Here is a 22,988-nt window from a genome sequence, read left to right on the forward strand (position 1 = left end):
GTTTTTTTTAAAATTATGTTGGAATCTACTAAAATTATCTCAAACCGCATTCAATTATTAGTGTTTTGACCTTAAATCTATTGGGTGGCACGATAGGTGCAACACAAACATTCGCTAGGATAGACTCGAAATAACTCTGATATCATATTACAAAGTGAACTTTAAGTCTAACTCAACTTCATAAAACCGGTTTATGAGATTGAGGTTTGCATCCACTTATATACAATGAAAAGCTCTAATCTCTAATCAATGTGGGATCTCTAGCACGAAAGAAAGAAGATATATTTAAAGTGTTATTAATTGTGTCGTGATAATTTTGTGTTTAACCTTTACTATAACCATTACTATTGTTGTATAAAATAGTATTTTTGTTGGTATAGATGTGTATGATTGTTTTATTCTTGGTATGTATTGGTAATCCACGTAGATGCAGTGTGCAAAGCAAAGTGGCAAAGTCAGAGCACCTTACTTGTTTAGTTGCTTTTAAGCAAGTAGGAACAAATGCAGCCGCTTCTCCCACCGCCTTCACCAAGCGCGTGCATTTCACTCTTCAACTTTCCTGTTATTGCTTTGGACTCACACTGCGCGTGTCCCACACTCTCCTCTCTAGAAAGCTGAACAGCAGATACACCTAACGCAGCCACAGCCATCAGGCAAAGACAAGAGATTTAGAAGAGTTTTGACCACCCTCCTATGATAATCATCAGTGTTCACTCATTCATCTCCCTTAACCCCAATTTCACAAAAACCACCAAATTTTGTCTCACACATCTCAAATCACCAAACAAATTCATAAATAGAAACAAAAAACATCGTGTGTGTTGTTTGTTGTAATCAACACAACACCACACAAACATCATAGGATGAAGTTTGTTGTGATGATGATGTTGCTACCCTTGATGTTTGCAGTGTTTTGTTCCATGAGTTTGAGTTCTGCAGCACCTTCTCCTTCCACAACACCCACATGCCCCATAGACTTGAATTATGTGCTGAGAATCCCATGGAACACTTCTGCTTGTCACAACTTCCAACAACCTTTGGCAGCAAAAAATGGAACGGATGCAAACACTTGTTGCATATCACTGTTGTCCCTCTTTGGCGTGGGACTTGCACAGCATCTCAAAGAGACTTCTCAGTTCCAACTCCCCAACCTTGCTACCTCAGTTTCATGCATCCAAGACTTCCAATCCAAGCTCTCTACCCTTTCTCTCCCCAACAACCTTGCAGACTCTTGCTTTGACCCTCTTCAGTTTGTGATCTCCCCCAACATCTGTGCTGGGATTCAAACCATCTCTGATTGGACCAAGAAGCTTGGTCAGTCCACACCACTCAACTCTGCTTGCAAACCGGATCTCACTGATCTCTCTCGCTGTGATGTGTGTCTGGGAGCAGGGTTACAGGTGAAGCAGGAGCTTATTTCCATAGATGGTAATGCTTCACATTCCATAGATTGTTTTTACTTTGCCATTCTCTATGCTGCTGGGATTGTGAATGAGTTTGGACCTGAAAGCAATGGTGCTGTGACTTGTATTTTTAGCATGTCGGTTTATTCACAACGGGGTTCTGGGGCAAAGAGTCACCAGGCTCTTGTGTTTGGGTTGACAGGAGCTGGGGTGGCTTTGCTGGTGATGTCTTCTCTGTTGGGGGTTTATATATGGTGCGACAGGAAGCACAGGAGGAAAAAGCTTGAGACTTTTCAGTTTGATTTTGACCCTGAAGAACAAGGGTCTAGGCGTAGATTGAGGCCCAATACGGGGTCTATTTGGTTCAAAATTGGGGAGCTTGAGAAGGCAACTGATAGTTTTTCATCTAAGAACTTCATTGGCCGAGGTGGGTTTGGGTTGGTTTTCAAGGGAACCTTGGCTGATGGAAGTGTTGTAGCGGTTAAAAGGATCTTGGAATCTGATTATCAAGGAGATGTGGAGTTTTGTAATGAGGTGGAGATTATTAGCAACCTGAAGCATAGGAATCTGGTGCCTTTAAGAGGCTGTTGTGTGGCTGAGGAGAGTGAGGATTATGATGAAAGGGGAAGCCAAAGGTATCTTGTGTATGATTACATGCCAAATGGGAACCTGGAGAACCATCTCTTTGTATCATCAGACTCTCAGAAAGCAAAGGGGTCATTGACATGGCCTCAGAGGAAAAGCATAATCTTGGATGTGGCAAAGGGCTTGGCCTATTTGCACTATGGAGTCAAACCTGCAATTTTCCACAGGGATATCAAGGCCACCAATATATTACTTGATGAGGATATGAGGGCAAGAGTTGCTGATTTTGGTCTTGCCAAACAAAGTAGGGAGGGTCAATCTCATCTCACTACCAGAGTGGCTGGAACTCATGGATATCTAGCCCCGGAATATGCACTCTATGGTCAGCTCACTGAGAAGAGTGATGTGTATAGTTTTGGTGTAGTTGTTCTGGAGATTATGTGTGGGAGGAAGGCTCTTGACTTGTCTTCATCAGGATCACCTAGGGCATTCTTGATCACAGATTGGGCTTGGTCACTAGTGAAGGCTGGGAAGTTAGAAGAGGCTCTAGACGGTTCCCTGGTGAAGGATGAGAATTTTCCTAGCTCAAATCCTAAGAGCATAATGGAGAGGTTTTTGCTGGTGGGGATTCTATGCTCCCATGTGATGGTTGCTCTGAGGCCAACAATTGCTGATGCTTTGAAGATGTTGGAAGGTGATGTTGAGGTTCCACAAATCCCAGATCGCCCTATGCCTCTAGGGCACCCTTCCTTTTACAATGATGGCAGTACTTTTAGCATATCTCCAGCACTAAGTGGCCCCAAGTTGCAAACTGGAGACATGCTCAGGTAATGATATTGCTTAAAATGTAGAAAAAAATTGGAAGCTCTTTCCATTCTAAGGCCTGCCAAAGGGTCCAGTCAAATCATGTTTGGTACAAATAAATTTCCTCCCAACAAACTGCTCTCAAGCTCTCTGTTCCGGTACCGCCAATATAATCCTATATCGCTCAGGAGTCGAGGTCAAAAGGAAATGGTTTCCTCCTAGTTGAAGGGTTAAGGAAGGAAATGGTTTCCTCCTAGTTGAAGGGTTAAGGAACCTTTTTCGTTATCACAAAGGGTGTCAATGTTCTGACCTCAAGTCTCAAAGATAGCATCGCGAGGGTCAATCACCGCATCCAAGGTATTGTCCACTTTGGAGGTCGTGTTCCGTCACGGTTTTATCCTTAAAAGACGTCTTGGTGGGTTAGGGGTGTAAAGTGTATTTAAACTGCCATTGATCTCGACTCATAAGCGATGAGGGACTGTATTGGCGGTACTGGAACACTCTCAAGATCCAAGCTAGCAATGACTGTAGGATAGGCCTTTGTGCCTCAACAAATTCTGTGCAGAGTTTGAAGAAACTTAGCACAGTTTGGAGGGTATCATTGTAATCAGCTACCAAGGAAGTTGAGGGTAATTGAAATAGCAGAGAATAGGTACATTATAGGAACTTAGAACATAGGAAAAATGTCTTGGGAAAAGAAGGTTGCATTTTTCTCTTTCATTTGTTTTATTCTGAGTCTTCTTGTACAACAATATGAAAACTCTTGTATATAAATAAAAAAGTTAAGTTGGCAGGAACATTATTGCTTTGTTACAAGATAAAGGGATGTGTGATTGTTAATGAGTTAATTTTTCTATGCTATGTTAGTTTAGATTTATGTACATAATAGTTATCATTTTCCTGTGTTAAAACAGGTCCATTAACGAGGGCTAAGTACTTCAAAAGGATTTGCAAGTTAAGAATCTACCATATTTTGTTTTTTCATATGCAGGTTATTCAGCAGAGCAAGATCATTTTTTTTTCTTTTGCTCTTCTTCTTCCCCTGTAAAAACAGTTTTTGTATAGATTATGAACGTTTTCGATAACTCTGCAGATCTTGTAAAAATTCTGTACAAACACATGTACATTTTTTTATGCTCATAAACACATTGGAAGTGGAGTTGTGTTCTCTTTATACAAACTAGAAATCATAAACCAGGTTTTATTTTTCATATTTTGAGACCAACCCATCTTCCAAATATGGACAATGTTAGATTACATTATGTCATAATATAAAGAAAAAAATAACAAAAGTGTGATGGGCGATGCAGTACATAAATATTTTAAAATTAAATATAAATACAACAAGGATTGATTTAACAAATAATAAAGTTATTAAATAGTGAACTTTAAACATCGTAAAATTTAAGATTAGGTTTGCACCAACTGATATACTATAAAATGTCTTAATCTTTAATTGATGTGAGATCTCTAACACATTCCCCAATTATCAACTCGTGCGTGAGACTATATAGGATTGATGCAGCAAATAAATATTTTAAAATTAAATATAAATACAACAAGGATTGATTTAATAAATAATAAACTTATTAAGAGGTGAACTTTAAGCATAACTAAACCTCGTAAAATCTAAGGTAAAGTTTGCATCCACTTATATACTATAAAATGTCATAATCTCTAGTCGATGTGAGATTTTCAATATACCTCAAACGTCTATGAACTTGTGCGTGAGACTATATATTATGGGTGATCCGATAATGGTCCGATAGTGGGTGGTCCAACGGATAACCTGAAGATTAATTGAAAACTGTTTTCTTTAAACTAATATATTGTCATCTCGTAGAAAAACAGTTATCAATTTTAAATTTTAATCATGGAGGAAACAATTTATTAAATGTGAAACTCTTTTTATTACTTGAAACAATTTTTTTTCATATCTACCTCTCTTAAAAATTATAGTTTTTTATCTCTTCTTGTAATTTGCTCTGATTGTTATCCTTTCTTATCATTTGATTTTTTATATTTTTTAAATATGAATGAAAAAAATATGTATTTAAATATTAAACATAAATATATATCCATGATAAAAATAAAAAATATGATACACGAACGAGAACATATATTCCCATAGTTTTTACAATGAAAATAACTAATATATTATCATATTTAATAATAAAATTATTTAATTGCAACAAATTAAAACTGTGTTTTAAATAAACATGTATAATAATGCAGAGTTATTTCTAATGAAAATTGTAATTTCCCTCCATAAGAACATATTTTGTTAATTGTGCCCTAATTGTAATTTGTATTTGTATGTTTGGGAAGAGATAACAGAAGAGTGTTTAAGGAAGGAGGTGGAAGTGGAAGAAGTGGTTTCTTTGACTGACTCTGTCTTCCACAGAAGAAGAACGCTGCGATCTCATTTGGTGTCTTAATGTCCAAACCCTAACACACGGAAATGGGTCTCAGATCTGAATCTCCGCTTCTCCTTCTCATTCTCATTCTCCTCCTCGCAATTGCCTCCGCTCACACTCCAACCCCCAAAAACGTTCAAACTTCCCTTCGTGCCAAGTGGTTCGGCACTCCTCTTCTTCTCGAAGCTGGGTACCTTCTTCTCCCATTTCCATTTCAATTTCAATTTCCATTTTCATTCTCTTTTTTCGTCAATCTAACCGTTTCAATCTTCTTGCTTGCTTCTGTTTCCATTGCAGCGAGTTATTGTTCAAAGAGGAACCGCGCCTTTTCTGGAACTTCATTCACGCTTGGCTCCATGCTGATGATCACGGCGACGCCCATTCGCATTCCGCAAGAAGTTGCGTCAACGAAATTCTGCATCATTCGCGCCCTCTTCTGAGAGAGCCTTTGGCGTCGTTGTTTGAATTCTCGCTTATTCTGAGATCAGCTTCCCCTGCTCTCGTGCTTTACCGCCAGTTAGCTCACGATTCTCTTTCGTCTCACAGCTATGCTCCAATTACCAAATTAGACCCCTTGCATCTTGGGGTAAGCCTCCAGAGCCCCGGAGGGAAGTGTTGTTGGGTCGACACTGGTGACACTTTGTTTTTCGATGTTTCTGAATTGCTCCTCTGGCTTCAAACCCCTCTGGAGAAGTGAGTCTTGTTCTCCTCTTTTTTGGTTCGGTTTTTGAACTTGTGTTCTTGGTTAATACTAATAGTATCTTGCTCCCAATTGGGTGCTTTTTTGTTTTTTATCGTCAGGGTGGGTGGTTCGATTCCGGGACCGCAACTGTTTGATTTTGATCATGTTCATTTTGATTCGAGTGTTGGGAGTCCGGTTGCTGTACTTTATGGCGCACTCGGGACTGTTTGCTTTAAGGAGTTTCATGATGCTCTGGTTGGAGCTGCTAAACAGGTTCTTTTGTTAGTTTTCTGTTTGTGCTGCTTAATGGATATTGCATTGCATTATGTAATTATGTAATTACTGGTTTGTTGCATAAAAACATTTTAGCGAAATTGCTGTTGTACAAGAAGGATGTATAACATAGCTATGCATTTACCATTAAAATTACAAAAAAATAGGGAGAATTCCAATTCGGAGTGTTTAAAAAGCGAAAATAGCGATTCCTATTATTATTTATTCTAGACAAATTCATTGTCATGAAGAGAGGATAATTTTAATTGGTGCTAGTGACAACAACTGTAAGGGCTTATGGTTCCTTCTTGATAAATGTTTTTACTAGGACTTCCGTTTTTTGAATTTTTAGAATACAATCTTGTAATTTTTCTATACATTTCTTGTTTCCCTTGCAAATGTTGACACGTTGTCCACGTATTTTCAGGGAAAAGTAAATTATATATTGAGACCAGTGTTGCCAGCTGGATGTGAAACAAATTTTGGCCACTGTGGCTCTGTTGGAGCAAGCGAGTCAATAAACTTAGGTGGTTATGGTGTGGAACTTGCTTTTAAGAATATGGAGTATAAGGCCATGGACGACAGTACAATTAAAAAAGGTTGGATCTCCATAAGGTTTTGAATTTTGAAAGTAGAAGCAAGTTTCTTGTAGAAAGTAGGTGACAATGAGTTGTGGTTGCTTTATTCTCCTTTTCATTTTTTAACTTAGGTCATAATTTTTGAAGTGTCCATTATTATAGACACTAGACAGTATTTATTTATTCTTTTGATGTCTGTGTATCATTTTGATGTTTTCATTTGTAGGGCTTGTTAATATTTGTACTTAATCCCCTTAATGGAGCTTCTCTCTCTTCTGCCTTACTTTCCTTAGTGTGTCCTAATTCTCAAATTCTACTCTTGTTGTTCTGGCTTTGGCCTTTCAAGTTTGATAATCCTGTGAAATTTCATTATTGATTTTGAAACAGATAATTGAAAGAAATATTACCTAATTTTAATTAATCCAAGATTCACAAATTCTTTGGTCTTTATCATGCATTGTACATCAAAGTAAAATGGTAAAGGAAATTTTCTATAATTACAGGAATAGGTTGCTTTTATAATTCCCTTATTGATTATGTTGTGGGTTGCAGGTGTGACTTTGGAGGATCCTCGCACTGAAGATCTTAGCCAAGAAGTCAGAGGATTCATATTCTCTAAAATTCTGGTTTGTAAAATGTCACCTCTATTTCTTTTTGGAGTTGACTCCCCTAAATTAAGGTGTACATTAGGGAACTCACAATCGTTGATTAAGGTTAATAATTGTGATAAAATAAAATACATATATAACAAAGTTTGAAGTTAATTAAAATGTCAACTGATTATTTTCTAATCAATGGTTATTATTGCACTTTATTCTCCAAGGTACTGTTCGTTCACTTTAGAGGAGTTAAATCCTTTGTTTTTTTTTCTTACACATGTAAAAGAAAATAATATTTTTAGGTACTATCGATTAATTCTGTTATTTGTATCAAATCAAATTAAATCACAAAGAAGTGTCTGTAGGTGCTAGATTCTATCATGCAACATACCTATATTTCCATTTTCCCCTCTTCATAATTGATAATGCTTAGTTTGACCAAAATTAACCAGTCAAAGTGGTTTCTAACCTCTATATGCTTCTGTTATTGTCATGTGATCCATGTAGTGTGAACCTCACTTTGTGGCATAAGGCTTTTGTTGTTGTTGTTGTTGAAAGTGTCAAAGGAAAACCTCTAGTACATTAGATGTTTACATTGTAGCCTTTGCAGGGTCAGGAAAAAAAATGAGGAAGTAAAAGAAGATAACAATAGAAACACAACCAAAATATACAGGATGCATGATAACTGCATCGCACTGGAGTTTGGAGAATAAATTGAAAAAAGGCCTTCTGCTAGTTTATTTTCATTATGAAACTATGATGACCACCACAGTCTACCTGATAGGTGAGACTTGGGATGGCTTATCTAGAATTGATAGTTTGCCCACACATGCTAATATGCTCTAACCATTCATGTCATGTTGGCTATTTTGAATTCAAGACATCTGTAGCTTCTTCTCAATCATTATACTTTATTATTCCTGCTTTCTTATTCAGGTGCATAATGATACTTTGGTTCTACACTTTTTGATGAGTGATGATGACATTTCCTATTCAATATGGTTGATATGAATGAATTGACGTACATATTTAAAATTTTGTTGTTTGTGCATTTGAATTTAATTGTTTGTGTTTATGTACAGGAGCGTAAGCCCGAGTTAACATATGAGATCATGACTTTTAGGGATTATTTATTGTCATCAACTGTATCAGATACCCTTGATGTTTGGGAACTGAAAGGTATTGCTGTAACCTTTTCTTTTTGTGATAATTTATTTTCATTTTAGTTTCGTTTAATGAACTGTGCAATAATATATATTTTAATGATAACAGATCTAGGGCATCAAACTGTACAGAGAATAGTCCGTGCCTCTGATCCTCTACAGTCAATGCAGGATATCAATCAAAATTTCCCTAACATAGTTTCTTCTTTGTCTCGCATGAAAGTAAAAAACCTTGTCACTTTCGTTGAATGCTTATACATTGGTCAGTTTCCTCCCAATTAATTCTTTATTGTTCTTATGGAACTGTGATATGCAACAGCTTGATGATTCTGTTCGAGATGAAATAATGGCAAACCAGCGGATGATCCCACCTGGCAAGTCTTTAATGGCTATCAATGGTGCTTTAGTCAATGTTGAAGATGTTGACCTTTATCTGTAATATTTTTTTTCTCCTGCTGATATCATTCATATTATAAGGCCGAGATATTATTTGTTGTTGGTATTTCATGCTTGCAACTGTGTTGTAGCCCGAGTTTACTGTTTCTCTCCATGATATATTCTTACGAAAAAATTGCTATTGCATTCTGATGGTTCTTTTGTTGTGAAGAATGAAGCTTGAATGTTTTGGATCAAGGTCCATTTATATTTCACTTTATGTTTATTCGGATTGAGCCTATCTAAGTTAGCTTAGTTATCTATTGGAATTCCTTATTTTAGATAGCTAGTTATTGAGGTCAAGTGCCTTTCTTTTATGCACTTGTATATGCTTTAATCAATTAATTATTATTTCAGAGTTATTTTTTGGATTCTAAGCAACTATTTGGTTGTGGTTTTGTGAGCCCTGATTAATAAACACGGATTTTCCTAAGATGTTGAGTTTGTTGTGGGCTTTTGGATTGTGCATATTTTACATTGCTGAGGCATCCAAATTACTATTTAGCAAGAATTCTTACCAATGTTTGTCAAACTCAAAAGTCGATATAAAAACTCATTCGAATTATCATTTTGCCACACATTTTGTTCTAGTCATTTGATTGTAAATGTGGACAATGATTATTGAGAAGTTAATGCATATCCAACTGCACTAAAATGCCTACTTGGCATATGGAGTTCATAATTAGTCATGCTAAGCTTGATATAACTGTGGTTTGTTTCAAACTTACTTACATGAATGTCCTAAACTTAAAAGTTAAATTACAAAATTTCAATCTTTTGATACTTTATTTATTTTTATCTTTCTTTAGGTTGATTGACTTGGTTCATCAGGATCTGTTGTTGGCTGATCAGTTCTCAAAATTGAAGGTGAATGGCATTTAATCTTCATTTTGGCATATTTTTATTGTTGTACTAATTTCTAGCTAACTTGTTTACTGACCCTGTTATTAATATGGACACATGAAATTTTGTCTGATGCATTGCTTTCTAATACTTGAACTTTACTAGTTTGTATATTTGTAATTGTAAATAGTATGAAAAGAAAATACGATAGGTACCAAAGCAATGCATTTAACTGTTACAATCTTTAAAATTCACGTGTGTGTATCTTTTGTGAGAAATTGATGTAGATACTTTTCTCTTGATTGATGCTTTACCATATATTTAGATTGTAATTGTGATCCCAGTAATTGCAGATACCTCCTAGCATTGTGCGGAAATTGCTGTCAACTTTACCTCCTTCAGAGTCCAGTATGTTTCGTGTCGATTTTCGAACTACTCAGGTACATTATCTCAACAACTTGGAAGAAGATGCCAAGTACAAAAGGTGGAGGAGCAATCTAAATGAGGTTAACTACTTGATTTTATAACTAGACAATATTATTAGTTTCAAATTAAACCTGCTGTAAATTTTCATTGTAACACAATCTTTTCTTGTTTTTTTAGATTTTGATGCCGGTCTTCCCCGGGCAATTGCGTCACATCCGTAAAAATCTTTTCCATGCTGTTTTTGTTCTTGACCCTGCAACCATTTCTGGTCTTGAGGCAAGTTTATTTTCTAAAGCTAACACACTGTTCTTTGTAAATTCGTTTTCCAAGAGAAATCTCTCATTCCTTGAATTATTACTTGGAACCTTGCAGTCAATTGATATGATCATATCATTGTATGAGAGTGATTTTCCTGTGAGATTTGGGGTTGTGCTGTATTCTTCAAAATACATCACGCAATTAGAGAACCTTTCTGCCAAAGAGGATCGAGATAAATTTGAGGAGGATATATCTGATATGGTAATATTCAACTTTAATAGTTCAGAAATGTACACAACATCACAAAGCTCATTTTTCAGGAAATTTTACTGTCAAGTTTATGATGCATTATGTTTGCTGTTCTTCTTTTCAGATTATACGTCTCTTCAGCTATATCAAGGGGCATCATGACACTCAATTAGCTTTTGAGTTTTTAAGCAATGTATGATTTTGTCTTCAGTGTTAGTTATCTTCTGTTTACTGTATGTTTTCTTCAAAATTATTTACATGCTAACATGGTTGAAATCCAGAAGAGTACATGTGGGGAGAAAACTGAAGGATGCAGTTATATGTTGCACATGCATACTAATCCACCAATCTTGCAATTTCTTGTCTAAGTTCAGACTTTTGGATCTCTCAAGTTTCCTGATCTACTCCTAAATTTCGAAATGCCACCTTTTGTTTGTTTAATTTCTGTAGCTGTATATATATTTTTTTTTTCTGTATGATTAGTTAGTAATAAATTCAAGGATTTAAAATCTAGTGTTCAAGGATTTCACTGCCTGGAAGTGGTTTCACTCCCTCCCCATTAACATAGAAAACGAGATAATCCTAATGCTGTCATACAATATACACCTATTTTGTCTCCAAGGTTCCAGTTTTAACTAACTTTTTGTAATATGGATAAAATGACATGACTGCATCATATAATATATGCTTTTGGTCAATACCTTGTTCATATTATTTTGAGTCATCTAGAACTAGTATGGTTTGCAATTAAACTGAAAGAACATTGTTGTGCATGTTTGTTTTGTAGGTTAACAAATTACGCACTGAATCAGATGATGGCCATCTTGAGCTGCACCATGTTGAAGGGGCTTTTGTTGAAACAATATTGTTAGTTTTGCTGGACTTTTCTGTTGATTACTGTGCTTCTGACATTTCTTTAGTACGATGCTTCTACTATTGTTTTTGGTAAAATTCCTTGTTTATATCTATCTGCATTATTCCCACTATTTTTCGATAGGCCAAAGGTAAAATCTCCTCCACAAGAGATATTATTAAAGCTGGAGAAGGAATCAGAGTTGAAGGAATTGTCACAAGAAAGCTCCATGCTTGCATTTAAGCTTGGTTTGTCTAAGACTCATTGTTCTCTGTTGATGAATGGACTTGTTATTGATCCAACTGAGGTACTTATTTTTTATGTGTTTTCCTCTACTCCATCTTATTTCAAAACAGCTATTTTTTTTATCTTTGTACTATTTCACTTATTTGTTTCTTCTAGTAATGGGGAGATAACTCAATTCTCAATATTTATACTCTTAGAAAGTTCTATTAATTGCGGACCACCCTATCCTACCTTAGTTACAACCCACTTTGAGGGTTGCATTAATTGTAATCAGCGTGATTGTTTAGTCTAAAATTGACTTGATATAGCTAAATAAAATGTGAGGTGCTAATCTCATTTTCCGAGTTAGTTTTGAGTTAGACCCAATCCCAAATTCTAGCATTTTATTCTCTCTTCTCTCCAAACCTCACCGCCTATAGCAATTCCTTCTACATGTGGTCTTCATTCTGCATCGCTTGCCACTGGGAACCTTTCTCTTTTCAGAAGGTGGAAATGGGTGTTTTGGGCTCGGGGTCAGGTTCAGGTTCATTTCTAGTCAAGCAAAGCACCTGGGGCTTTATATATAATATATGCTAATCATCAATCCATCACATTAAGGTATAGAACCTACCATTATGGGGTGATAATAGTTCAAAAAAATAGTACATGGAGGAATTCTTATAAAAAAATGGATTACTAGAAAAAGCGCAATTAATGTGACTTTTCAACATATGCTTTCCTATGTTAGCTAACCCAAAAATCTTCATAACTGATTTTTTTTAAAATTTTTGGTCCTAACAATTAACCGCTTTCATGTTACTCTATAATGTGCATTCTACACTATGAAGGATCCAAATATATTTTAGTAGTGTGCTTGATGTGTTATTTAACTTTGCCTCTACTTTAAATGTGCTGAAATTTTGTTTCAAGCACTCACTTTTCATTATTAACTATAATTGATGTCAATGTATCGTCACAGTAGAGTGGTAATAAACAAGTTTTTCTGCCACTTATATATTTGCTATTGCTTTTACCAGGACGCATTACTAAATGCCTTGAATGATGAAACTCAGAGAATACAGGAGCAGGTATACTTTGGACAAATAAAACCTCACACTGATGTATTAGCCAAGTTCCTGTCAGAAGCGGGCATTCAACGTTATAATCCTCGGGTATAGTATTTTGATAATTTGCAAGTTATGGGAAGCTTCTATAATGATAATTTGCAACTTATGGGAAACTTGTATTTGCTGTAGATTATTTCTGATAGTAAACCTAGGTTTGTATCTCTGTCTGCATTTCTTTTTGGAGAGGAATCTATACTGAATGACATTGAGTACTTGCATTCTCCTGGAAGTAAGTGGTTGACATGTTAGAAATCATTAGATTTATTCTTACATTCTTGTTTTTGTCTTAACATGTGGATTGTTTGTATGCAACCCAGCAATGGATGAGTTGAAGCCCGTGACACATCTTCTTGCTGTTGATATCACTTCAAGGAGTGGGTTGCATTTACTTCGTCAAGGCTTAAATTATCTGGTTAATATGGATTTGCATTTCTATTGAACACTCTTCCTTTTAGGCATTGTCTCCGAACACATCAAGAGTTGGACCTACCTATTTAGTACTTCTGAATCTGAACATTTTTTTTTATTTTCTCATTATGCAACAGAGAGAAGGGTCCAAAGATGCTCGTATAGGTCTTCTATTTAGTGCCAATTGGAGTACAGATTCATTAAGCGTCCTTTTTGTGAAGGTTTTTGAAATCACTTCATCTTCATATAGGTTTGTTTTTTCATTGTAGTATTAGATGGCTTTTAATTGATTCATTTATTAGTATCTTGATCTGTAGTTTTAGAAATTGTTTTTTGAAGTTGAAGTATGGTTTTATATCAATTGTGTGAATGCATGGTTTTATGCAGTCATAAGAAGAATGTGTTAGACTTCTTGGATCAGTTGTGCTTACTCTATCAGCAAAAGTACTTCCCTACATCAGCTGTGGAAGTTGAAGGCACTCAAACATTTATTGATAAGGTCTGCGAGCTTGCCGAGGCCAATGGATTACCATCTGAGGGTTATAGACCTGCCCTCCTAAAATTTTCTGCTGATGAAGTAAGAAGGCATTTGAACAAGGTATTTGTGGTTGCTTTGCCATTTAAATAATCACATTTTGGTGCACATCTGACCCATCAATGCTTCTGTCACATGTTACCTTTACATGTATTCATTTGACCATTGTACCTTTCAGAAATACTTATATGCTTCTCTTACTTTCTCCCCTTCATTTTGTTTTTCCACTGTTCTAGATTCAATATCAGCCTTTTGCTGGCTATTTTTCTTTGGTAATCATAAAATCCTTTAATAAAGCTTCTTGCTGTCAGGTGGGAATCTTCTTGCATAGGCTACTTGGGTCTGAATCTGGTGTTAATGCAGTCTTTACTAATGGAAGGGTAAGATTGTCTTGGTCTCTGATTATTTCATAGAGTATTCAGTTTGTATGGTGTCTGTGCATGATATTCGAGTTTGATTAGTTTCTCATCAACGATAGGATCTGTGTCAGTTACCCTGGGTTAACCTTTAGCATTTGTGTTATAGGTAACTTATCCCATTGATGAAAGCACATTTTTGAGTGCTGATCTGCTTCTTCTTGAATCAATAGAGTTTAAGCAGAGGACAAAGCACATTCTGGAAATCATTGAAGAAGTAAAATGGCAGCATGTTGACCCTGACATGCTGACAAGGTTTCTTGATCTTCTCACTATCTATTTTGGATCTGTTTTCTATGGTTATTGCTTTGGTGTTACACATGTCATCACTAACTTTCATTTTACATTTTGTCTGGTATGAAAGAAAGTGAGTATTTCTTAGTATATGACTATGTGGATGGATTACATTACACCAGTTATTTTCTATATGCAAATAATCATTTCATACCCCAGTTCTAATCACATAAAGGTTATCCAGATCAGCATTCTGGGGGCCATATGTTTTTTTTTTCTTCAGCAAAGAAGGATATTATATAATAATAATAATAATAATAATGATGATGATGATGATGGTAATTCCCACATAAAACATCTCTACCACCTACATTCATTGATAAGTAAATCTGGGGGCCATATATACATTTCACTTATGTGGTCTTCTGAGCCTATATGCATGAGTTAGATGCAAACATAATGTGGTTCCAACATTAGGAGGAAAATTGTAGTTTAGAACGAGTGCAAGTTTAAGAACACTTTGATTGGCTGTTATCCATTATTAGTCTGTGTTCTTTGCAGTCCTAAGTCAGATGTTATACTTAGAAACTAAAGTTTGTTCATATGCATGAGTTAGAGACAAACATAATGTGGTTCCAGCATTAGGAGGGAAATTGTAGTTTAGAACGAGTGCAAGTCTAAGAACTCTTCAATTGGCTGTTACCCATTATTAGTCTGTGTTCTTTGCAGTCCTAAGTCAGATGTTATTCCTGATACTAAAGTTTGTTCATATGCTAAGATTTTGTCAATTGTTTTGTGATATCCTTATTGATTATATTTGCAAATATTATTTATCCAATCTTTATCTGTTTTCAGAAAATATGACAATTCTTTAATCTTTCCTTGTGTATTTTTGTAGCAAATTCATTAGTGATATTGTCATGGCTGTATCCTCCTCAATGGCTGTGAGGGAGCGAAGTTCTGAAAGTGCCCGTTTTGAGATTTTGAATGACCAACATAGGTAATTTTGTTTGCTGTATACTCAATTTAGATGGAATTATGAGTAGAATATTAAAAGGCATATAGTTCTGCTTGAATTTATAATTCTTTGAAGGCTGATTCATGTCTAGAGTACTGACTTAAGTTTAAAATGTATAATTATACAAATTTAATAGTTTAATACCATTGTTTTGTGCAGTGCTATTATTCTACATAATGAAAATTCTAGCATTCACATTGATGCTTGTCTCGATCCTTTAAGTGCAACCAGTCAGAAGTTGTCTGGAATTCTAAGAGTTTTGTGGAAATACATTCAACCCAGCATGAGGATTGTTCTAAATCCATTGGTTTGTTGATATCTCTAGTTCTATATCCACTTATATTTTTGAAACATTTTGGTTTTCTGTTATGCAGCTTATTCCTTCTTTAATTGTCTTCTTAGGCCTTTTGAATAAAAATAATATAGAAAAAAAAGAATTGTAATTGTTGTCTCTTTCTTTCATCTGGAATTCGAGAATACAAAAGCCAAAGTGTTGTTGGTCTGGTTAGGAAGCTGTGAAATCCCCTTAAATCTGGTTTTACTAAAGGCCATCTATTATTATGTTTTATGTTTGTGACCTTTTCAGTTGGTCTTTTGCATTGCTACTTCTATCTGAACTGGTATATGATTTTGCTTGCTCCTTTTTGCATCTGTCCTTATAAGCTTGCAGAAATAGTTAATTTATTCTACATTGGAAATTTGCTAGGTTGTAAATGTAACAGCCTATTTTGGTGAGTAACCCTTTTAATGGATCTATGATAGGCTATATACCATCTTAAAATGTGATTTAGGTCTAACTCAAGCTTATACAAAAACATATCTCATCCCCCCACCACCACCTAAGCCTCCAGAACTGAATTTGCATGCACTAGCCAATGGGTTCCCTATGATAGACAGTATGACAATGCTTTCAGGAAGGGTAGATAAAGATAATGGTGATGAAGATGAGCCACGGGATCAACCTTCCACTGTTCCAACCTTGAGGACGAGGTGATTTTTGGAGGAGTGTATTGTTAGGATACACAGAAGATAAATTAGTTAGAATTAGTTAGAATAGTTACTTGAGGTGTTAGTTAGATATAAATAGCAAAGGAGAGAGGGTAGGGAGAAAGTGTTATTTTTGTAGATTGAGCATTAGCTCTTTGTGAAGGGGAAGCCCTTGAAGGAGAGATTGCTCTTCTATTTCTTGTTCTTTTCATTCTATTCAATAAAAACCTTTCTTTTATTTTCTTTATAATTCTTGGTTCCTAACATATATATACATACACACACACACACACACACACACACATATATATATATATATTGTATCTTGACACTATCTCTAGTGGATATGAGACTGGAGTTTTTTCCAATGTAGTTGAAACTTATTTGTGTCACGGAACAATTGTATTCCTTTTAAAAGTACAAGTATCATAAACCTCCTCTCATTGCTCTACATATGGCTTATATTGATCCTTTGACTGAGATTTATAGTAAAAAAAGTCTCATTTCTACTGTTAGCTATATCTTCATTTAGTTTACAGCCTACATAATGCACTGATTTTGAATGCCTTTTTTCATTTCATTGCAGAGTTCCCTTGCTGATCTTCCTCTGAAGAACTACTACAGATACGTAGTACCATCAATGGTATATATTGCACTTACGGTTTGTAGATAATTCCAGATTAGATTTGAGGTTTGGCTTCTTAGGTTTTATTACTTTTGCAGGATGATTTTAGCATTGCTGACTCTTCAATCAATGGCCCAAAAGCATTTTTTGCTAACATGCCACTGTCTAAGACACTCACCATGAATCTTGATGTTCCAGAACCTTGGCTTGTTGAGCCTGTCATTGCTGTGTATGTATTATCTTTAACATTCATTGGATATTAAATCATTCTGGAGCCTCCATCTAACAGCTAAACATTTTAGGAGAGTTGGGTTGGGTCTGTGAATTACCCTAAAAGATTGAGGTAGTTGGTTGTGGCTGCTGAATTACTTCTTATGTACAAGAGTTTATGCTAATTTACTTTTTCTATTATTCACTGTGTGGCAGTAGGGAAAGAAAAAGGAAAGGATAGATTTGGAGTAAATCACATTGACCTCCCTCTTTTTTAAATTTTAATTCACCTATAATCTCTGCTTTAATGACTTCAATGTTAAACTATTCTAGACATGTTTGATGTTATACTTTACCTGAAAAAACTCTTATCCTTTATAATATAGAAGCATTTGATTAATTTGAATAAACACTTATCTTGTACCTTAAAATGATGTATACTGCAAAGAAGCATAGATGTATGCCTCTGCATCTAAAGATTCTAGATTTGAGTTGGTTCATAATGTCCGTAAGGTATGCTGTTTGTTGAAAGGATAAGTCACAAAACAGGTCACGGAGGATGGTACTGCTGGTACCAAATTGAGGAGAGAGAAATTGAGAAGGAATATAATGAATTCCATGTATTGGATACACACCAGTATTCTTATTTATAATAAAGAGATAAGAATAATAATGAACAAAATTAGTATCTAATAATGAGAAATATTTAGTAAGATATTTCCCTACCAAATCATATCATATCTTTCTATTTAATGTAGTCAACTCATATCTCGTAACACCACTTTTGTAAAATTTAACTTTCTTTATGATTTCCCATGCTGCAGTCATGACCTGGATAACATTCTGCTTGAGAACCTTGGTGACACAAGAACATTGCAAGCAGTTTTTGAGCTTGAAGCTCTTGTCCTCACAGGTAAATTACATTTTGTGTATTTAAATACATAGGATGGTAATTCTTTTTTTGTATCATCATAATAAAGCATTAATTGTTAAGTATCCATTGTTGTTATTTTCAATTATTCATATATTAGGTCATTGCTCTGAGAAAGATCATGATCCTCCTCGAGGTCTTCAGCTAATTCTTGGAACAAAAACTACACCCCATTTAGTTGATACCATTGTGATGGCTAATCTTGGATATTGGCAAATGAAAGTCTCTCCTGGGGTTTGGTTCTTGCAGCTTGCTCCGGGTAGAAGTTCTGAGCTCTATATTTTAAAGGAAGGTGCTGATGGAATTCAGAGTAAACAGTTATCGAAACTCATTACTATTAGCGATTTACGGGGTAAAGTAGTTCATATGGATGTAGTGAAAAAAAAGGGCAGGGAAAATGAGAAATTGCTGGTTTCTGATGATGAGGAGGATCCACAAGAAACAAAGAAAGTGAGTTCTTGCATTTAAAATCTGTTATTTCAAAGTTTTTTGTGTCATAGTAAAAGAAAGAAAACATTATCCTTTAAATAAAAAAACAAGTACAAATTCACACATATTTCCTTGATTTTTTTTGTAGGGAAGTGGCTGGAATTCTAATTTATTGAAATGGGCCTCTGGTTTCATTAGTAGTAATGAACAACCTAAAATTTCTGAAACCAATGCCGTGAGTTTTTTTTCCTGTTTCTTCATCCTGTCCCTTTTGAACAGTTTACTTTTATTATTTTTCCTTCAAAATATCATTTTGAAATTCTCAAAAACACATCTAACAACAAACCTGGTAATGTGTTATAAAAAGTTTGATCTGATTTGTGTTGTATTTATGCTTCAATACTTTTCTAGTTGTTATGTTATTTCGAAAAAATTATTTTTAAGTTCGAACTTTGTACATTAAAATTTGGATAGACCATATGAAATTAATAGTTAAGTTATTTTCATAATTTATTCCTCAATTTCAAAAATCTTATTTCTTTAATTTATTACTATAGAATGAAAAAAATATCTAAATTCAAGAACATTTGTTATATTTTACTCCTTTATAAGATAAGAAATTTCATCATTTTTTAGCAACTATAATTTATATTTTTAAATATTACCATAGTTTAAAAGTACTCACCCAAAGCACAAAAATGTATTAGTTAATATAATTATGTAAATATGTTAATGTTTATTTATTTTGGGTCATCCCTTACATGCTTTATTGGATGCGTTAATGTTTGTTTATTATGGGTCATCCTTTACATGTTTCTTGGATGCCCCCACCCTTGACTGTTACTAGCCTTGCTAGCTAATGTGTGCAACCAATTGCATGTATTATCAACATACGGGTAAATTTTGAAGTATTTTTTAAGCTTCTGATTGCCTTCCTTTTTCCACTTTTGGCTTCTACTTACTCCATTATTCGCAGACTTTGACTAATCTTTTTGCATAATAGGAGAAAGTAAAGGGTGGGCGCAGTGGAAAAACTATTAACATCTTTTCAATTGCTTCTGGACACCTGTAAGTGGTTCTCTTATATTAACTTGATATTATAATTTGCTTTTAATTATGGCCGAAAGGCCCTTGTTTATTCCTTTTCAGTTTCCTTTGAATTTTAAAAATTAAGAAATCTTTTCTTTGATCCAAAATATCTTAGGCATATTGATGAAACTGTCACATGTATATGGCATGGCAAAGTGTACTATGGCATCAATTTAATTTGATAAAACATTTCCTGTTTTCGGCTCGTTCATTAAATTTCTTCTTCCTCATCTCCCTGTCTTACAGACATAGGTGGTATTTTGAAGAGTTCATGGGAAGTTTGTTTGATCGTGCGAATATAATTATATCTCCCATAAATTTTTGTTATCTTATTCCAATAAGTTTCGTGTTCAAATTCCTCATGTGGTAAAAGCTTATCAAATAAGTTCTTAATTTATATGTTTAATGCACCCTTAGAAGCTAGGCGAAGGAGGTCTCTGCCAAGAAGAATGAGCAGGACTGTGGAAATTAGAACCTTAAGTTGATATTAGGTAATAATGGTCATAAGAGAATCACTGTAGGGAGTGTAATTACTGCTGTTTGGTGACTTGACAGAGAGAGTAGTCATATGGCAGTTAGGGAAGGAGTTAGGGTGATGGTTGTATTCGGACCCTTTCAATGTAAGGATTTTGGACCTATATAATTTTTTAAGAAATGTAAATACAAACCACTATTGATGATTTTCCTGACTGAAAAGGAGCAAACAAAAAAACACTTCTACATGAATATTACACCACCCTTTTTCTCCTTTTTTTTCTACGTGGATAGAGGTATTTATTACCTAGTGGAACAAGATTATTGTTGCTGATATAGTTATTTAGTTTCTATCATCACAAATGCAATCTTCATTCTTTTTTATGTTGATGTATTTTGCCAGATATGAACGCTTTCTAAAGATTATGATTCTAACTGTTTTAAAGAACACACAACGTCCAGTCAAATTCTGGTTCATAAAGAACTACCTGTCTCCTCCTTTTAAGGTTATACTTTCACCCATCATTTGCCTCAATATTTTCATTTGTGTGTAGGAACTTTAAAATGGAACTAATGAGTTTGCTCCTTGAACTATTTTGCTTTGCTGTCTTAACAAACAGGATCTGATTCCTCGCATGGCTCAAGAGTATGGTTTTGAATGTGAACTAATCACATACAAATGGCCAACATGGTTGCATAAGCAGAACGAGAAACAGCGAATTATTTGGGCATATAAAATTTTATTCTTGGATGTCATTTTCCCCCTTTCCTTGGAGAAGGTATCATGATTTTCTTCAACATCAAACCCTCACTTTTGTTTTGTTTTGTGTTCTGCACTCTTAATGTCCTGGTGTTACATGCATCACACATGACATTGACAAGGATGCTGGTAATAAAAAGAAAATTTCTACGTAAAAGTGTGTTTAAGGTCTATCAATATTTGCAGGTCATTTTTGTGGATGCTGATCAGATTGTCAGGACTGACATGGGAGAACTTTATGACATGGATATAAAAGGAAAACCTCTGGCATATACTCCATTTTGTGATAACAATAAGGAGATGGATGGCTATCGGTTTTGGAGACAAGTAAATGCCTTTGTTGAACTTCAATCAATTTGATATCATTAGTATTTCTAGTCATTGTCCATGAATTCTTGGGTTAAATGCAGCATACGATACTAACTTCTATGTTGACCTGGTGGTATAGGGTTTCTGGAAGGATCATTTGCGGGGGAAACCATACCATATTAGGTTGGTGACTATATCTTGATTATTTTGAAAATAAAGTTCGAGTTTTTTCAGTTTTCTGATTATTGCTTCCATTTTTGTTTGCAGTGCTTTATATGTTGTTGATCTGAAGAAGTTCCGAGAGACTGCAGCTGGGGATAATCTTAGAGTTTTCTATGAAACCCTTAGCAAGGATCCAAATAGTCTTGCCAACTTGGATCAGGTTAGAGGTTTGAGTTAGTACAATAGCTCTTTTTCGATATTTGGTTTTGAAAAAGTTGGTTGAACTTGCAAGATTAAGTATGGTTGAATGGTTTGTATAATTGTGACATGCATCAACATGTGAGATCTCTGTTCGTAGTAAAGGACTGCTTTTCTATATTGAAAAAATATTACTTCTGCTTTAAAATGAAACTTTGTAAGAATGACGGCATTAAGGTTCAATCCCTAAACCAATTAGTTGCTATAGCTCTAGGACCACGGTGAAAAAGAAACCTAACATAAAATTCTTAGCTGTTAAATGAGGGTCCTTGAATAGCAATTTAACTTCAATGTTAGATGCTCATGCCTTTTCCATTTTATATTTTCTTTTATTTGGTTTTATGTTCTTTTATTGATACCCAATATAGCACCTATTACCCTTAGTGTATTTCATTTTTTGAGTGACCTTTGCTGAAATTTGTACTCTTCTGGTTCAGGATCTTCCTAATTATGCTCAGCATGTTGTGCCCATTTTCTCTCTGCCACAAGAATGGCTTTGGTGCGAGTCATGGTGTGGAAATGCTACAAAATCAAGGGCAAAAACAATAGATCTGTGCAACAATCCCATGACAAAAGAACCCAAACTTCAGGTGAAAACACTTTGTGTTCTTGTAAATTCACTGCACAAATCCTTGATTCCAACATTTTTAACTTACTCCACTTTGATTTTTAGGGTGCAAGACGAATAGTACCCGAGTGGCCTGACCTTGATTTGGAGGCGAGTAAATTCACTGCACAAATCTTAGGTGACGATCTGGAACCGTTTCCTTCCCCTAATCAATCAAAGGATTTGATTAGTGAAGATGCATTGAAGGAGGACTTGGAATCCAAGGCCGAGTTGTGAACATGATAAACAGACATTTTGAGCAAGTCAAAGTTCCAGAAAAGAATGTGATCCTCGATGCAATTTGGCTCCCATATAGCATATCTTTCGTGCCCAACTGATATATTTCCACCAAACACAGTTAACAACAGTGGAATGCAATGAATGCCTTCTCTGTTGACCAGTTTTAGGGGATCATTAAGAAAATTTTGATTCGAGAAATGTTAGTGAATTTTAATTTTGGCGTAAATGCATTTAACCAACCCCTTCTCCCTTTTCTTTTGTTCTTTTCAAGAATAAATCTTTTCAACAAAGGGGATCCTGGGTTTAGCAATTGATGTAAAACAGTGATAATATATTATTCTCTTCATTTGCTGATTATTAATTATCTCTTGCATAA

General features: G+C 35.0%; 2 protein-coding genes across 3 annotated transcripts; both read left to right on the forward strand.

The window, feature by feature from the left end:
- The first annotated feature begins 661 nt into the window (after positions 1-661).
- Positions 662-3,972, forward strand: LOC137832882 (probable receptor-like protein kinase At1g11050). The gene is made up of 2 exons (XM_068641264.1): positions 662-2,815; positions 3,707-3,972. Exons 1-2 carry the CDS (start codon positions 864-866, stop codon positions 3,723-3,725), a joined length of 1,971 nt encoding a protein of 656 aa, XP_068497365.1. The 5' UTR covers positions 662-863; the 3' UTR covers positions 3,726-3,972.
- A 1,048-nt stretch (positions 3,973-5,020) lies between these two features.
- On the forward strand, positions 5,021-22,988 carry LOC137832883 (UDP-glucose:glycoprotein glucosyltransferase). Of its 2 annotated transcripts, XM_068641265.1 has the most exons (37): positions 5,021-5,399; positions 5,507-5,902; positions 6,011-6,164; positions 6,592-6,763; positions 7,295-7,368; positions 8,424-8,520; positions 8,614-8,726; positions 8,824-8,939; positions 9,749-9,806; positions 10,136-10,288; positions 10,386-10,484; positions 10,581-10,727; positions 10,840-10,908; positions 11,503-11,582; positions 11,713-11,875; positions 12,831-12,965; positions 13,050-13,149; positions 13,238-13,332; positions 13,466-13,578; positions 13,716-13,926; positions 14,175-14,243; positions 14,389-14,534; positions 15,412-15,513; positions 15,691-15,838; positions 17,105-17,161; positions 17,242-17,372; positions 18,178-18,266; positions 18,385-18,734; positions 18,862-18,948; positions 19,717-19,781; positions 20,680-20,782; positions 20,897-21,055; positions 21,223-21,363; positions 21,485-21,528; positions 21,613-21,727; positions 22,203-22,355; positions 22,439-22,988. In XM_068641265.1, the coding sequence occupies exons 1-37, from the start codon at positions 5,254-5,256 to the stop codon at positions 22,607-22,609; spliced, it is 4,821 nt and encodes a 1,606-aa protein (XP_068497366.1). In that variant the 5' UTR covers positions 5,021-5,253; the 3' UTR covers positions 22,610-22,988. The 2 variants fall into 2 exon arrangements, with proteins under 2 accessions (XP_068497366.1, XP_068497367.1); XM_068641266.1 differs by lacking the exon at positions 18,862-18,948 and having other exon boundaries at positions 5,090-5,399.

The sequence above is a fragment of the Phaseolus vulgaris genome, chromosome 6, assembly GCF_000499845.2.
Source record: "Phaseolus vulgaris cultivar G19833 chromosome 6, P. vulgaris v2.0, whole genome shotgun sequence".
Classification (NCBI taxonomy): domain Eukaryota; kingdom Viridiplantae; phylum Streptophyta; class Magnoliopsida; order Fabales; family Fabaceae; genus Phaseolus; species Phaseolus vulgaris.